General features: G+C 36.6%; 1 protein-coding gene across 2 annotated transcripts in view; it reads left to right on the top strand.

The window, feature by feature from the left end:
• The window catches only part of SAR1B (secretion associated Ras related GTPase 1B), a 28,418-nt gene extending 10,767 nt beyond the window's left edge, over window positions 1-17,651 (top strand). For both annotated transcript variants that reach the window (XM_007421882.4, XM_088133761.1), the window contains 6 exons: window positions 2,069-2,144; window positions 7,833-7,952; window positions 9,769-9,834; window positions 10,765-10,868; window positions 13,397-13,528; window positions 14,044-17,651. In XM_007421882.4, the coding sequence (XP_007421944.1) occupies window positions 2,087-2,144; window positions 7,833-7,952; window positions 9,769-9,834; window positions 10,765-10,868; window positions 13,397-13,528; window positions 14,044-14,160 (597 nt within the window). In that variant the 5' untranslated portion in view covers window positions 2,069-2,086 and the 3' untranslated portion in view covers window positions 14,161-17,651. The remainder of the gene's footprint in view (window positions 1-2,068; window positions 2,145-7,832; window positions 7,953-9,768; window positions 9,835-10,764; window positions 10,869-13,396; window positions 13,529-14,043) is intronic.
• Window positions 17,652-18,784: the final 1,133 nt, after the last annotated feature.

The following is an 18,784-nucleotide window of genomic DNA, read 5'->3' as shown; positions in this document are numbered from 1 at the left end:
GGAGTGTGGATTGATGCCTTCAGCTTTGAAATCATAGTTTCAAAGTCCATGTGCCCATCTAATCCAACATTAGATGCCAAAAGTCAACCAAGAATATTCTAAAAATTTACAAACGTGGCCAGGGCAGCAATAGCCCTCCTCCAATGTTGCTTCCCAGTAGCTGGTATTTAGGCATGCTGCCTGTCATCAAAACTATTAGCTATAAATTTGGCTAAAGGGGGTAGTGAATCCCTTTTTAACTATATATTATGTAAGATATACTTCCTTTTATTAGTCCTGAACTCTCAACATATTTAGTTTCAACAGATGGCTCTGAGTTCTAATGTTGAAAGAGAAGGGAAAAAACCTTGTTTCTATCCAAATTTTCCATACCATGTATAATTTTATACTCTTCTATCATGCATCCCCTTATCTATCTTTGCTTCAAGTGAAAAAGCCCCAGATGCTATTACTTTTCTCTAAGGGAATTGCCTTAGCCATTTTAAAGCACAGGCATCTTCTTGACTTTCTTTAAAGCAGTTCATCTAAAGTTGGACCAGAAACTGTTCTGTCACTGAGGAGTCTAGAAAAAATTGATCAGGGGTCATCTAGGTGGTAGGTCAAGGAAACCGGTTTTCCTGGTGCAGTCTGCTTCTGAGCAGATTACAGAACTAACTAGAAGGAAGCAGATTTTATCTTAACTGGTGGCAAGTATAACAGCATTGGATTTAGCTCTAAAGAGCTTTCAGGTTCACATCTTTGAATCACTTACAATATTCCACAGATATGAAAATGATGATAATAAATTAAGTTTCTTTTCCCCCAGCAGGTCACTTTGATTGTGATACTTTCATTTGGCATTCACAAAAATAATTACGCATACCTTCTGACTCTCTCCTCTTTGTATTGTTACGGATCTTGCGCTGTTGTATGCGTGTGTGTCTTGGCGGTCTTCTGCAGCTGATGCTAGGGTGTTCCAGGAAGAAAGGAGGGCTTCTGTGCTTAAGCTCCATAACCCTTCCAATACGTTCTATGAAGTTTGTCCAATCTAAACACATATGGGAAAATGGCAGTGGTCATTGGCCAGTAAACAAGAAACATTATGTACTGTATCAGACAACTACTCTTCTAAATAAGATGTACAATCCTAATTGTTTAAAGGACACATATCCCTTACTTTAGACCAGTGTTTCTCAATCTTGGGAACTTTAAGATGTGTGGACTTCAACTCCCAGAATTCCCCAGCCAGCCATGCTGGTTGGGGAATTCTGGGAGTTGAAGTCCACACATCTTAAAGTTCCCAAGGTTGAGAAACACTGCTTTAGATGGTGTAAATGACAGGTTTACAATGTTAAGGTACTAGTATTATAACACATTTTCAACAAATGTACTTTCAGCTGAGATGAAACCTTCACTTGAAATCTTCAAATGAACCTAGTGTATTTGTTGCCCAGTGCTTCAAAATCATTTTTTAAATTCTGCTCCTTTGGATTAAAAACAAAATGTCCCTCACTTAAGTGTTCGATTTGTTACATTTCTGAGATCCTTCAGAAAGGGTCAGTACTATAATTTAGGAGTCCTGGTCATATAATCATATTTGTCAGCCACCTCCTGTGCAGTTGGAGAAAAATCACATTTTGAAATGCAGATACCTCAGTCCAAATCAAGACTTGATGATGCTATTGTGGGTAAACCTATTCATTTTTTGTGAGTTTATGGTTCTGATATGATACTATTCTGTGCCTCTGAGTTGGTTATGTGTCCCCCCTCTACTCCACCCAATCCCACTTACCAGAAATGTAGGTAGTGAGTTTCCCACTGGAAAAAGTTGTTGGGGAAATACCATCAGGCAGGAAGACTGAGCTGTATCGTTCTTTGGAATGTGGCCTTCACTTTCTTTTAGCATAAAAATACTTCCCTCTCCAGCACAGTACTTAAGATTTTAATCAGTTCACATTTTGGTAGTTTCACAATAGAATAGCCAAAACGATGTCCTCGTAGAGACATCTTTCCTTTTCTTTTCCCATGTACTGTTTCAATAGATTTTAAATGTCCTGCAGTACCTGTGATTGCTATTCTTTTCTTTCAGATCCAATAAGATTTTGAGATGTCCTTTATATTTGACTGGATTTACAGCGGCTTCAGTAGTGTACTGCAGTTTTTAGGTAAGGTATCCACAGTTCCTTGCCAATGTTCAAATTCACATTCATGGTGGGTCCTTTTTTTTACACAGTTTTGTTTAAAAAAACTTCATTTAGGTTGATGCAGATTGACTGATATTTCTTATCTATTGATTTAGACATGCTAAAGGATATTCGTATAAAACTACCTCCAATTCTTTTCTCTGTCTTAACATCCTAAAGTATTATCTTTGGTTACAGTAAATGATACTAAAATACATGAAAAAGCACAGCTAATAGTTTGAACTATTTAAAAAATGTCACTTTTAATCTGTTTGGCAACTTGGTTTTTGGTCTATCACAAAGATAGAGAATATGGCCTTCACTTTTTTTTTTTTAGCATAAAAATACTTCCCTTTCCACAGAGAGTCATGATCCTTCCCTTTACTAATCTTGATCTATACCTGCCAACAGTCCATCATCTTAGCCCCTATTGCTGGTTTAATTTTTCTTTACATTTGGCTATGGCATGCCAGCCACCGTTTCCAAAGTACCTTCTTCCTTTTATCCCTGTATTCAGCTAGTTAGGTTAATAAATAAGCCTGCTCCTGGCATTTACAATAAAAAGTGAGTCACAAACATGCAAAACTGTTATTATATCATGAGGAATATTATCCCCACCTTTACTCTGTAAGGAACAAGGTGCTGGTAAACCGATTAAGGCTGGGGTTCTCAGATGGTGAGTTGTGACCCTCCAAGTGGTCATGTGCAAATTAGAGGGGGTTGGCCATTTTTTAAAAAATATGATCAGGCTTGCAGAGACAAAGCTTGAGTGCTGCCAAAATTCACTCTGGTCTTTGATCCTGCTTGCCTGTGCAAGCCTGCAAAGTTTAAGAAGCCATGTGATACACAGGTAAATAAAAGCGATATCTCAACATTAACCCCAATTAAATAGTTTTATTTATGGAGCAGGGTGCATCAATTCATTTATCATTTTAGGCCTTATGGCTGTAATAAATGATATGATTTGGTTCACAATAAACCCCCTGGATTAAGGGTGGGGTGAAATGGAGAGACAAAATATACCTGGTGGATAATGCAAGAGGAAAGGAAGTTGCTTGGCAGCTTCTAAATCCGTCAGTGCCTTTGAGAGACTCATGCACTGAGTCCGCCCATTGCTGCAAGTAGGTACCATGTGTTCTTTTTTGTTCGTATACTGCAGTGTTGTCCAAACTTGGCCACTTTAAGATGAGTGGACTTCAACTCCCAGAATTCCCCAGCCAGCCATGCTGGCTGGGGAATTCTGGGAGTTGAAGTCCACTCATCTTAAAGTGGCCAAGTTTGGACAACACTGGTATACTGGTTTCTATCTATCAGTGTCCACAGTGGGGGGGGGGGTCAAAAAAAGTCAAGATGGCAGTTGTGGCAGGGCAATCAAAGTCCTGCTCCTTTTGCCCATGTATGGATATTGCAGACATGTACATGAGGTGGAGACTCAATCATGCTGCCAGGATGGCCTCCTTCACTTTTTTGACAGACCTCCCCACTCCCCAGACATTGCTGTTCTGTACTCCCAAAAACCTTTCAACTAGGGGATAACAGTAAACTAAAATGTTGTTGCATTTTCATTCAACTTCACAGAATCACTGAACGGTCATTCTGCATAACTGGCTGCTGTTTTAAGGCTTATTTTCAAGTCTCCGTCGAGGAGAGCACACCTTTACTAATTTATTGAAACTGCCATTGGGTCTCCTCTTGGCAGTAATAAAGCGCCTTCGTATCTCACCTTTGCTTCTTCTCTGCTTAGTTGTAGTTGAACTTTGCCCTTTAGATTGCTGGGAGTTGCAACTTTACTGGGAGCACAGCTTTGTGCAGCAGACCCAGAATAACTTTTTAAAAGTTACTGACGGGTACAATATGTTATTCCACCTACTAGCCAAAGAGCATACATTGAATAAATCTATAGCTAAATGCATAAGATGGTTTGGATCTGCCATGAGGCCTGGTTGGAACGTAATAAGCCATAATGGGTTTGATTTGTTTTTGGTTTACTGTGATGAGAGAGATTAGGCTAGGGGTAGGGCACCGAATATTTCAGTATGTTACTGGGGAGAGGGAAGACACCTTTGTCTTTTCAGCCTGTACAAAATATCTCAAGAAACAAGCTATCAGACTTTGAGATGTCCTCCCAGAGGCCAGAGCCTATAGCTCAATTATCATGATGGGGCCACATAAACTCAATAAATTAGAAATCCAAGCCCAGATAGAATTAAAAAGAATGGAGCGGCAATTCCAGTAGGAGAAGGAAGAAAATGTTTAAAAATGGAGCTAGAACTAAAACAATTGGAGACAGAGAGAGAGCATAAACAGCATGCTTGTTAGAAAGGAAGAGACCTTCAACTGCAACCAATCCAACATGTCCAGCAGCTGTTCTGGTAAAGTACAAGTTCACAAAATGTAGGGAGAATGAGTATCCTGGCTACTTCCTGGATGGTTCTGAAAGGACTTGCTACACTTACGTGTTGGGGAAATTCAGTATATGCAGTTTTTGGAAACGTATTTATCTGGTTCCCTGTTGCCAGTGTCCTACAACGTGGTTAGGGGCATAATGCACTGTTTGCACTATTTGAAACCATGGTGAAATCCCAGTTAGAGTTAACACAAAAGTACCAGAAGGGGATTCAGTTCTCTATAATGGAGGGATTCTGTTCAAATTTACCACTCGGGTTAAATCTTATCCACTCTGCTGATTCTAATATTTGATTAGAAAGGCTTAACTGGTACTGATCCAATTGTAAACAAGATTAAACCTTTATTTCACTTCAGACAATTTATTTTTATTTAACTTTTTATCAGTGAAGCTGTACGCTTTCTGAATTTTTAAAATCTATAATTGTTTTTTGTTATGGCTTTCTCTTGATGGCTTATCTTTGGGGTCCTGCCTCTGCTAGCGGTGAGCCAAGTAGATAGATCCACTTCAGAAATCTCCTAATCAAAGTGCAGAGTAGTAAATTCTAAGACATAGACATAGATATATGATACGTAATCCTGGAGAAGGTCTACCTTTGGGGTCGCTAAGAGGAAATACCGACCTGATGGCGCATTTCCCAATATGGTGTTTTCAAATGTGGTGGATTTCAGGATTTCAACTCCTATAATTGCAAGCAGCATGGCCAGTACTAAAGCCCACCACGCCCAAAGGGATACCAGGTTAGGAAAGCTTGATACAATCTTGACCTACAACTGGCAACATAAATAACTGAACTGCAGTTTGGGAAGCACTACATCTGTGGCAAACACAGTTGGTCTTTCCTTAGGGGCCTACGCTGGCTGCTTTTCATCACATCTAAAACAGACCCTACATTGAGTGGATTCTTCTTTACACACAGATTCTCCTTAGCGGGAAAGCAAGATTTACATAGGTTCCCCATCAGACCACCATTATTTATTATTTATTCATTCATTCAATTTGTAGGCCGCCCATCTCAAATATATGACTCTAGGCAGCTAACAATGATTAAAAACCGAATAAAAATATAATAAATCAATAAATAACATATACGGCAGCCAAGACATGCATGCTGAATCACTGGGAGAATGATGTTCCAGAGGGCAGGTGCTATGACCAAAAAGGCTCTCTTCCTGGTTCTGCCAGATGACACTCCCTGATAGATGGGACCCGGAAGATTTCTCTACTGTTGGATTAACTTTTCTGTGCTGAAGAGGGCTGTTATTTTCTGCCACCATCTGCTTGTGGAGGGAGGGGGATAAATTTTGTGAGGATTGTGTCTTTGCTGGGTTTGGCTTTCTTAATGCATCACCATACAAGGCAGTGGCTGTTCCACTTTCCTGGTCATCCAGAGCTATCTCCGGTCATTTAACTTCCCTTTGGAGTCCTTGGGGTTCCCTGAGCTTGGCTGTTTTCTTGCAAACATTTCATTACCCGGCTAGGTAACATCTTCAGTGCTAGAATGGAATGGGGTTTGCCCTCTGTTTATATACAGTGGCTTGCCCTGCCAGTGTTGGTGGAGGTGGGGGTTTTGTTTTGTTTTCTTTTTCCCTCTTTGGTAGTTCCTTGATTAGGGTATTGTTTACTGCTGATTGTATGTCTGGTGATAATCTTGGTGTTAAGCTCTGCTTCTCTGGGAGATGATTGCTGGTGAGATGTTCTGGTCTTTTGTTTTTCTTTTTATTGTCTCTTTTGAATAGTGTGTAGATGTTGTTTATCTCTATGTGCCTGTTGATGGCTGCCTTGTCTGAATACCAAGCTTCCAGGAATTCCCTTGCATTTTTGGATTTAGCTTGGTCTAAGATGCTGACAGTTTCCCAGTTGAAACTATGGTTAAGTCTGTCCATGTGTTGTGAGATTAATTTAGTTTCAGAGAGCTGAAACCCCATTCCACTCTAGCACTGAAGATGTTACCTAGCCAGGTTAACGAAACATTTGCAAGAAAACAGCCAAGCTCAGAGAACCCCAAGGACTCCACAGTTCAACCCTGAGCTACACATATTCGCTTCTATTGTAACTTCCCTTTGCCTGGGCATGATGGCAGTAGGCAAGTCTGGCTCTTTTCCTGCCTGGGAAAAATCAGAGATGGCAATCATAGTCATCACTACCTGACTGCTCTTTCTCTGCAGCAGGTGAGGAAAAATGAAAAGGAGCAGAGGTGTGACCAGCAACATTTCTGAATAATTTTAATTCAACAAGCTGCCCATTGACAGGCAGAACTAACCATTGTTTGATAACTTGATTCCAATGTCTGTATTATTTATACCATGTATACCTTAAAGCATTTTTACTTAAATGTATTCTTTCCGACTTTTCAGTTTCTTTTCTTTTTTAAAGGCTTTCACATTACAGAGTGTTGCAACAGGGAGGCAAAGTTCCAGAGGCCTGCCTCGCAGTATTTATAAATGATTGGCAATATAAATGTTTTAAAAAAGAAAAGCCATTTAAAACCAGGGCATAATGGACTTAATGAAGAAGGCATAACTTCTATCGAACTATAAAACTTAACCAAGGTGTATCACTTTTCATCTTTGCAATTCTATCTTAGGAAAATTCTGCCAGTTTTGGAAGCTTGCTCTCTTTATTGATTTTATGCTGCCAGCATAGGGTTAGGTTAACCATAGAGTGTTTCTTTAGGTTAGGTAGGAAGGACTGTGTGAAGTAGCCTTGCTAATGAATGTAGCACAAATCCCATTTATCCAAGATGTGATAAAGGCGATCCTGCCAGATAGACACATAGGAGATGGCCTTGTTCTTGGTTGGCCTGTTTGTCCATCTAGCTCAGTATTATTACTGGCAGCAGCTCTTCGGGATTTCACGTGCGATCAGATTCTTCTAACGGGAGATGTCAGAAATTGATCCTGGGATCTTTTGTATGAAAAGCATCTGCTATCCCACTGACTAATGGTATCTTTCCCAAATGTTTTAGTAGCCTTAAATTGAACCATTTATTTTCCTGGAATTGCATGCCCTTTCTCATACTTAGATGATCAACATGAACTAGAAGAAATATGGTTGGCATTCTGGTTTGAAGGCTTCAGTGTTTACCTATCATATTTCAAGCAGCATCTTCCAGAGCAGCGTCTGAATATTTGCTTTTAAATGCTGAGAACACATGGGGCTATACAGAATTCCTATGTTCCATCAGAATGGTTTCTTATGCTATTCTAATGTTAGCTGAGAAAATTAATTCCCATTCACTGAATAGTCTCCTTCTTTTTCAGGCTTATACAAGAAAACAGGTAAACTAGTATTTCTCGGATTGGATAATGCTGGAAAAACTACTCTCTTGCACATGCTTAAAGATGACAGACTGGGACAACATGTCCCCACATTGCATCCCAGTAAGTCTGTGGTTCTGTTTTTGCTATACTGTATACTTAGCGCCACTTCAAAGCTGAGCTATGCTTTGTTAGTTTTTATGCAACCAAATAGCTTTTGGGGAAGGATATGAATTAAAATAGAAAATGGCACTTTCCAAAATTCTTTGTTGATGAAGCACTTAGAGGATGCACCTCTGTCTTAGTGGTGAGGTATATATTCCCCACTCCAGGCAAGTTCACCATTCATTCATTTGTGAAACTTAACAACTGTTGACTCAGTCGGCAAGATATGACATTGGCATGCTCAGGCTAAAGAAGCTTGAAAGGAACTGAAGTCAAAACATGAATGAACCTATTTGCCATAGTAATGAGGATAGGAATGATTCCATTTGCTAATGTCTCTATAATCCAAAGAATAACTCTTCAAGTTACATTGCCAAAGAAATATCCTGAATTTAGAGAAGACTAGTTCAATATTACCTAGTTTCTGTTGTGCCACAAACTTCAGTGTACCTCCCTCCCTTCTATTTTTCTAATGTGCCCTATAGAAAAACCATTTTATATAAAAAGCAGGCATAGCCAGATGGGCTGTGGAAAACAAACAAAAATACCCACAATCCATAAAGGGCCAACCAAATTTTTACAAACTGTATGAAAGCTTTCAAGTTTTTAAGATCTCTTTGTTGAACAAAGTAGTTAGATGTCAAAAATATGATTGATCCTCTCTCTGTACAGGTTATCATATACTTTTGGAATACACAGTTTGTCATTTTATGAAGAATGTTGGCTCTAATGAGCCTGGGGAATCAGCTATGAAAATTACCTTACAAAAGTAGCAGGAAAGTAAGACTTAGATGTTAAAGAATAGATTCAAGATATGTGTTCTCCATCAATCTTTGAAACATCCTCTTATTGTAAGGGGACTATATTTCCATATGGTCTAGATTCAGTAACATATTAAGGAGTTAAGCTTGTTGTATCTTCCTTCCTTCCTTCCTTCCTTCCTTCCTTCCTTCCTTCCTTCCTTCCTTCCTTCCTTCCTTCCTTCCATTTTATTTTATTTTATTTTATTTTATTTTATTTTATTTTATTTTATTTTATTATCACTAAAACATATTTTTATTTCTGACAATTTCACTTATAATTTCAAGTGTGAAAGAAATCCAGTAGTTGGAGTATGTTAAATGTTTGCCCCCTCTTCTCCTTATATAAGCACCCAAAATTTCCTACAAATCCAGTAGCCAAGCTTCTGGCAGGAGGGGAGAATATTTAAAAAGGTCCTTCCTATTGAGCTCTGCAACCGGGCAAGTTCATAAACATTCTGTCTGGGATCATACATCGTATCAAATCATTTTGTGCCTTCTTTGTTATTTGTCTTACACAATATATGAGCTCACCCATTATCACTTATATATGTGTTATAAAAGGGCTAGGCCACTCTGGCTTATTCAAGAAATCGTTACTAAAAATATAATGGGCCAGCATAGTATCTGGACTTAGCTACTGTTTCTAGATTGTCCTCTATACTTTTTTAATAGACAAAATTTACACAGCTGTTAAAACTAAAATCTGAGTTCAATGGGAGCATGTATCCAATTCTTGGCAGATTTACTTGGGAAGTCCTGTTGATATCAATAGAATCTACTTTTGATGACATCATGGTGAGAATCTTTTCAGCTTCAATCAACAATTTATTTTTTTCAATTTGCCCTGATTTGGTTCTGTAATGAAATAGACCATTAACCAGCCCACTACATAGCTATATTCAGAAATCGAACAGGATGATTTACTGAAAGATACTCCTTTTTTAAAAAAATCTAATTTCATGTTTCTGTAGCTTCAGAAGAGCTGACAATTGCTGGTATGACGTTTACAACTTTTGATCTAGGAGGACATACTCAAGGTAAGAGAAGCAAACAGGCAGAATCCTCATTGTATTATCTAAATGTTAATGTAATAGTTTAATCTTTGTTTGCTCTACTCCAAGGTGATTATACTACAACCTTTTTTCCAGTTCTGAAAATCTTTTTAATATTGTTAGTATTTAATTTTCAATTTGTTCTGTAGAAACCTTCTGCTGCTTTTTTCCCATATTAAATGCTCATACTAAGTGTGAGCCATTGTATTTGTACTTAATTGGGTGAAGGCAACTTAAATATTGTATCATATCACCTTCAGTATTCTAACACTTCCCAGTCAAATTGCAGCACTTCATTTTTATTTATAATAATAATAGAAAGTATGATTATAATTGTTTTATTATTTTTAATGGGATAAAATTATGCCACTCTTTTGTTTTTATTACATTTGAAACAAGATTAAATGAAGGCAAATTATTATAGGATTCGCTCTACTGTTGAACATTGCAGTAAGTTAATCCTCTAGGTATTCTTGCTGATGTATTTATATATTTATCAGCTTGGATCCAGTGGTTTCAAAATGGGATTTTCTAGAATACATGAAATGTTGCTACTGAAGGGATTTGCTATTTAACTTTTTTAGAAGGTCTATTAATAATAGTGATTGGACAGGATTTTTTTTTAATTTCACCTCAAAATGTAGTGATTTTTTCAAAAGCTCTTAATACTATATGGCAATTCTACAATAAATCTATAAGAAACTGTTTTTCTCAATATAAATGTTCATATAAATTTTCAGTTTTAGACCCAGCACAAAAGAAAAGATTGTTTATTTTCAAAAAACTTTTCACACTCCAAATGCCCTTTTAAAAGGTTTATCCAACTTAATGAAATGCTACTAGCATCTATGAATAGAGTAACAAGAATCACAGGTAATTTCCTGTTACAGTCTCTTTATAACCCTCTTTTGCTAGCTCGCAGAGTTTGGAAAAACTATCTGCCTGCCATCAACGGCATTGTCTTCCTGGTGGACTGTGCGGATCATGAAAGATTGGCTGAATCTAAGCAAGAACTTGATGTGAGTTCATAAATATTTGGCACTTACTAAATCCAGATTAAAAGCCCAACATTGTGATGAGTGGGGGAAAGCAACAAAACTTACATGTTGTAAAATTTGTGTGTATCTTTTGTGTCATTATAGGGAAGACCAGTTACTATTATCCTTCACTTTTCCTTAAATCTGTGTCAGTGAAGTCTGAACTATCAAAAGTCACAGGACATGAGGTCCACATTTTGCCCAGTTAGAACTGCCCTATTAGAGAATATATTCAATCAATAGAAGACATTCAAGGCCCATACTGTAGATTCTACCAATGTCTATGTTCTAGAGGAAGATTGACTATGTTTCTTATTTCATAGGATTATTGGGAAGTAATATGCAGCAAAAGATCAATTTTTCATTTCTTTGCAAGTCGTTGTAGGAAAATAACGAAGAGCATTATATGTTTCATAACATAAATACATAGACATTTTTTTTAAAAGCCTCTTCATTAAAATGAAGTGAACATTTCTGGAAAAAAAGAAATTATAAACAGTTCATCCCAATCCCAAAAGCTAATTGTGATTGCAAACTACTTACCCTTTTGCTTTCATAATTTTAATATTTAGCACTTGTTATCATATACAAGTTATCATGTTATAATCTAGTTGGAGTTAGCCCAGTTTTCTAACAAACATTCCAGAGCAATGATGGATAAGAGAGGAGTGCTCTTGTTCTAAGATGAATATGTTTGAGAAATTATGGAAGAGAAATTGTGCTTATTATTCCTCTCATCTACTTCTTTGGTGGCAGAGTAGGTTAAGTGGATGAATTGTGGGATAAGCCTTTCATCTGCTGCATAGCTAGCAGTGTTTCTTCTTCTTTTTTATTATTGTGAGCCGCCCAGAGTCACCCGTTGGGGGAGATGGACGGCATATAAGTCTGAAAATAAATAAATAAATAAATAAAAATAAATAAATAAATAAATAAATAAATAAATAAATAGCTGTTGTTTTCTATTCATCTAGCTACATCATATTTTGGGGGGGGTTATAATACATAATAATATCTAATTAATTAAAATCATATAACAGCACCATATAAATCTTATGAAATGCCAATAAATACACTATTTGGGATAAATTAAAGAAATATAGAACCTTCATGGACAGTTCATGACCTGTAGTGAGATTAGTTGAAAGAGAGAGAAAGGAGGTGGACTCCAGCATCATGCGAACAAATTTCCATTCAGATAATGGAACTTATTCCTCCCCTCTGACCCCTAAAATCTGGTCCACTGGTCTCCCAATCTTCTAGAGAAGTTTGGAGGGCTGCAATTAAATGCCAGTTCTATTGATGGAAGCAGTTTAGTCAGTAAAATAACATCATGGAAAAAGTTTTAAGCTGGAGAAGAGAAATAATTAGATGGCTGGCTTTGGCTAGTGCAAGATGGTGGGCTTTGAAGATGCAACTGATCCATCATCTGCGATTTTATTTCCCCTCTTTCCCTCTTCCATGGATCTTTTGGGCTGCCAGTTTTGGATTTTGTGTGTGGTTTATATATCATCTTTTTTATTTTTTATACAATTTCTTATTTATTTTATGCACACACAATTAACAAAATTTAAACATAAAAGAATAAAAATGAGAAAAGACACAATCTCAAGCAAGCTAAAAATACAAACAAAGAAAAGAAAGAAGAAATTGCATCTTATATTTTTTACTTATCAATAATCACTTGATTACTGATGAATTCACTGGTATAATACACACAGTACAAAGTATTATTGTAAAATATCACAAAATTTTTGCCATAGTAATGCATATTGCTGCATCTTTTGATTAGTAAAAAATATTGCCTCTTCCAAAACAGATAGATCACACATTTCTGGCAACCATTCCTTGACATCTGGAATATTGTAATGTCACATTTCCAATTTCTCAATATGATTCTTTTAGCCACCTCCCATGCTTGATACAACCATAATTCCTGATAAATAGCCAAATTCCAAAGCTTTGGTATATAGTTCAACATTACATTTACATCTTTAACATTTGAAGATTTTCCTATAAATACACTATCCTAAAAAGATATCAAATGATCATATGACCATATCATATGGGTCAGCGAACCCTCAATTTTTTTATACCTCCAGGTTAGAAAATCTGATATCCTTCCTTTCAAATACATTCTTTGGGGAGTCCAGTACACCCTAAATACAATTTCTGATGAATCAACTTTAATCTTAGCTTGGCGATACCATTTAAACATTTTTAAGGACATGAATCCATTGGTGGGGCTTTATTATATATCATCTTTCATCCTTCTTTAATTTTATGAAGTGGAATCACATGGAAGAAAGCCATTTTGTACACAATGTATCTGACTTTTTCTTCTTGTGAGTTCTTATTTTAATGTTCAAGAGATCTGGTAGTCAATCTGTATATATATTTCCCAGTATTTCTTCAGAAGGTCTTCAGAAGTTTCTCATCGTGTTTGGTTTCCTTCTACTTGACACTGGTTGTATGAAACCTAAAATAATGTACCTTTCTTCCTTTCTTCATAGGCACTAATGACAGATGAAACTATTGCTAATGTGCCTATCCTAATTCTTGGCAACAAGATTGACAGACCAGAAGCCATCAGTGAAGAGAGGTTACGGGAAATGTTTGGTTTGTATGGCCAGACAACAGGAAAGGTATGTGCCTTCTTTCGTAACTCCAAACTGTGGGATTGAGTGTGTTAGTCATATTTTTCCTCGTGTATTTCTGAGCTCTGCTAGCTTGTCTAAAATTCTGTAACAATCACATATTTCTGCAGAGCTTAATAATATCTACAGCAATATAATTAGGGATTCAGTTGCAACAAGTTTGTCGGAATTTTTCTAATTCAACATCACCTAATTGTGTTATTTATGGTGGGTTTTCTAAAAGTAGATTTCTCCTTTTTTCTTTTTTTTCTTTTTTGTTCTTGCGAAACTATTGTCAGACACGTGCCTACCTAGAAAGGGAACAGATACCTGTAGCTAAGCTATTTCTGTCCAGGAATAGTTACACGTGGCAATAGATAAAAAGTGTTTCATGCTTTGTGATTCAAGAGCCAAAGCTGGTCAGCACTCCCAAATAGTACTGTTGAACATTGTCTTTGTCTGTACAAAGAAATCTCCATCAAGAATTCTTGACTGAATCTGCACCTCCTTCTTCTTATTTTCAGGGGAATGTCTCAGTGAAGGAATTGAACACTCGGCCCTTAGAAGTTTTCATGTGCAGTGTGTTAAAGAGACAAGGTTATGGGGAGGGATTTCGGTGGATGGCACAGTACATTGATTAATGCCAAAATCACATTAGTACACACTATCCAAATCTGTTCATGTTTTGATCAATCAATGTACATAACTTGAACTTACAGACTTTGGTTACAAAAGCGTATTTTTTTTATTGTATCAATTGTGTTAAATTTTAAGTGTAAAGACTGAAAACAGATTTTAAGCAAGTTTGTCAGTTTGGATCTTGTAACATTAGTCTCTAGCCCTATCAAACCACCTTCTTTTTGGATTAACTTATATGTTGTCTGCAGTTCTCCCCATTTTTGTTTTTAGCTTTCCAGCACAGTATGTTTTTTGAATGCACTTTTTAACAGCTCAACCATACAGACTTGTTTGTCATATTTAATGCTCATCATGTTAAATTTTTAAGTATTTTTTTCAGAACCAGTTTTATAAATGTAAAGTGAATAACCACTTCTCAAACGATAGTAATGAATAAGCTTATGAATAATTGCATGATGCCTTACAGTTTTCAATAATATACTTTCTTATGCAACGTCATGCAATAAAACTAAATCCCATTTCTTGGCATCTTTAATGGGGAAATGTTTCATTTTAATGTGTCTTAACCTAGTAAAGATGTTTCAAGATGTGACTCTGTGGGGTAGTTTCCTAAAATGCAGTATAATTTCTGTGTGCTGTAGACTTTTTATATTATTTATTTGATTATCTTTATGCTGGGAATGAATCACAGTAACATTATCCACGCTTTCTGGATGTAAATGTTCAGTCGCTGTTTTTCACATTGTACCGGAAGAAGCACTATGGTCTCATTGTGTAGTACACCATATAGTGCTGGTGAGTGCCTGAAAGCAGCTTTTTAGAAAACCACTGGGTTGGTACTGCAAATACACATTTAGAAGCCTGGCTCCTGTGAGAATTATGTTACTGGCTTGAGTCTGGTGTCGCCTGCTGTCTTATCCACTGCTCTGAGCATTTGTCTTTCCCGTTAAAGTATTCATACAACCTGTCAAAGGTTGCAAAAGGTGGCTACCATTCAAATGGTAGAGAGGCCAGGTCAGTACTTTGTTGCCTTCTTTGGCTACAGAGATGGAATTTTTTTTCTTAAGTACATACAGTATCTGTTAATAAAATGAGAGCGGTCATTCAGAGAAGGAGCTGTGCAGCAACGTCAAGTTTTTTTATTCAGCATTACCACAAGGTTCCACACTTCGATTATTTTTTTTAATAGCTTTAGGAAATGAAAAAAAAAAACACCTTAGACCAGTCAGTACTTCTAAGAATCTTAATATCCTTGCTTATGGAGCCAAGTTTTAAGATAGCACAGGGAGACCTCTATGGTCATTGTTTGAAACTGCTTTCCCTGACTTCTCCCTTCAATCCAGATGCTGATTAAGATTCATTTGCTAGATTTAAAAGTGAATGGAGACAAGACCTCATGTAGATTTGGGTTGTTAGCCAGCCTTGTGTAAAGCCTTGGATATAGGGTAGTTATTTTTGAGGGATAATAATTTGACTATAATTATTTTTATTATATATAATTATTATCAGGAGATAGCTTTTCAGTGATGTGTACCCATATGCCCTTTCAGAAGAAGTGGAAATGAGAGAGTAAAGGAAAAAGTTGATGTGGTCGCTAGTGTCTTGCTGAGTTATAATACAACATACAAATATAACGTTTAAATTTGTTCAAGTATATAGTTCACCTTAAGAAAGCAATTATATTTCTGGGAAGGTACTATGAAATTCTCAACATCAGATTAGACTTTATAGTTCCTGAAAAAGGAGACTTTGACCATTAAATCAATTTGTTTATATTGCCTGTAGCTCTCATTCTGCATGCTGTAGATCTCTTCTTCTGTAGCCTTGATCAAAGCGAGCATTTTAGTTTTTCTCACCTTTCATTCAAAATGCTTTTAGAACATAAAGACATCTTTTTCAAGATGTTTCATAAAATCACATGAGGAATGATCAGTATTAGAGGGAACTGGTGTCTTGATGTTAGTTGTTGCAAAGGAATTGGAAAAATTGGTTTGTTCCTGCTAGTATGAATCTGGAAATGTTATCTTACTTGATTCTTCATTTTAAATGTAACACTTCCAGATCTGTAAAAGAAAGGAACAATGGTTCTTTCAATATTTGGACTTGTATAGCCATCTCAGTCTCTTTGTTTTGCTGTTGATGTTAATGTAGGGCTTTGAATGGGTTCATACAACTTATTATTTTAATGTGTTTGTTCTTGATGTGCCTATGACACGTAGGAAGCGGTTTCCTAAAGCAAAACAATGGGTGGATAAAGTCTCTTGAATACAGTATAAATACATTTCAAGAAGAGTTAGTCATGACTAGTAGTTGAATCTCCCCTATGCCATAATGAATCTGGCAGGTTTTCCAACTCAGTTTTTTAATTGCTCCTTGACAGATTTTATTTTTCCTTTGATATTTCTAATGGTTATCTCTTACATAAAAAAAGGTGCAAAACAGTGTAAATATTTTTACATTGCTTTGCATCTTGCTGGACCAGGTATTACAGCAATTTGTCTTCCAAATACAAAATTGTAAATGACAGCTATTTCCTTTTCATCTTTTGCTCTGTAATGCAATCACTGCTGATGCATTTAGAAGACCTTCAAAGTTAAGTGAGCAGTTGCTGTATAATATGGCAAGCAAATACAAGAGCTCAAGTTGCCAACTGTGAACCCAACAGACATCAAGAGACTTGGAGTGGAAGGTTTGCTGTGCTGCAACGGTAGAAGAAGCTACTGCACCAGATACATTATTGACAAGGCAGAAATGCCCTACTGCACTACTAGCATAAAAAAGGGGGAAGAGGCAATATGTGTTAAGAATTCGAAATGAAAATGCTAATCCTTTCAGGAAAATGGTCTAATATGTGAAAAACATGCTCATTGTTTGCTTCCCATTCCTTGATTATCATTTTCAGAGCTGCTTAACACAAGGGAAAGTTTTTTATATAGAGAGATTCCTCTCCTTGTAGGAATCTGTAAAAATTCCACACATGGTGAAGTCACATGCATCCAAGACAGGCATCATTGTTGTGGTTTGTAGGATAAACACACCAAGCATCATCAGAATTCATACAATTTCTTCCATTAGGATTTCTGTAGAAATAATTTAAGTTGCAGCTTTCACATCTTACTATGTTTGGGGCATGTGCATAATGCCAATTTTTTTTTTTAAATCACCTCTGCCAGGATAGTGTATCAGTATTTACTGAAAAAAAAATTAGATACAGAAACACAAAATGACTTTTTATATGACTTAAATGGGAATTGCTTCTGTGATATGAAGAAATCCTCCCCTTCCCCTCCCACTTCTTTCAACATGGAACAATTTTAGTCAATTTAAAAGTTATGCATTTAATTTCAGGAAATAGTTCCCAAAATTGTTTAGTCATTAATTCTGTGTGAGTGTGTGTAGCAATGTTTCCCCCTCTGAGGGGTGGCTTGTTAAATAGTTTTCATTTAAAGGACAGCAACTGTGTGCTGAAAAAATAAAATTAACTAATAAAATGCTCATATGAAGTGTGCCTAACTTAATATATATTACTAGAATTTCATATTTCTCCTGTTTGCCAGAACTTATATTTGAGACAAAGCAAAAAACATGGTGCAATTATTGATTTAGATTTAAATTTTGATTGCAGGGTACTGGAGTATTTAATTGTTTCCTAATATCAGCCTTGGATCTAGATGTACTGGGGCATAAAAATGACTGACTGGCAAAAGAATACATGCATTTGATTCTTAATTTTAGAAACCAAGCACATATACATTACCACTTATTGGTATGTCAACTCTGAGTGTCCATACAAAGTGCAAGAAAGCTGGACCCAAGTCCTTTTCTTCTTAGACTACTGTATGAGAATTAGGTCCAATGAGGACCAATTTTCCCTAACCTAGGGCCATCCCAATGGATCCTATTACCATTTCCATAATTCCTCAGCTAGCATGGTCACCACTGATTCCAATACCTTATCCACTGTATCTCTCTGGGGTGATGTAGGGCAGGAATGAGAAAAAATGTATAGCCCTGCAGAAACTGTTGATCTACAATTCCCAGTGCCTCTTGCTGGGAGCTTTAGTTCAGTAGTAACTGGCAGGCCACAGATTCCCTATCCCTAAATGTATTTAAATTGCTACTATAAGTGCCCAGCATTTTGGAACTATCATAAAAGTTTTATGTGCTCAAAAAAAAAAAAATGTTGCTCCAGATGCCATGTAAGATATGTGAATATATACAACCCTGACCATTTAATTGTTCTGCTCTTCAAGTTTCAGATTTCAAAATGTGAAGAAGTTTGCCTTTGTAGATACTTACTATTTTAATCATGGAAAAAAATGCTCAGAGAAAGTTACAGTGACCTGCTTGGGAACTCAAACTATAGAAAATAAATATGGGATGCATTAATGGTCCATTCACCTGATAAACAGAAATTCCCTGTTATCTCCTTTTAGCTCTGAACCCCACCCAGAAATTGCCCCAAAGCACCCAAACTCCAATGATAGATCTGTCTGACTTAGGCCTAATTGGAAAATACATTGGTAGAGACGCAGAAAATTAGCAGAGAAGGGAGTACTGTAAATCCTAACATTTTATCTGCATGCAGAAGGATCTTTCTTGATTTATTTTTGAAACTTCCTCTGG

The sequence above is a fragment of the Python bivittatus genome, unplaced genomic scaffold, assembly GCF_059951505.1.
Source record: "Python bivittatus isolate LINGU-HERP-01145 unplaced genomic scaffold, Pbiv_v1 ctg000080_np1212, whole genome shotgun sequence".
In the NCBI taxonomy this organism is placed as follows: Eukaryota; Metazoa; Chordata; class Lepidosauria; order Squamata; family Pythonidae; genus Python; species Python bivittatus.
The sequence above is the reverse complement of the archived record's forward strand: the minus strand, read 5'-3'. Positions and strand labels throughout refer to the sequence as shown.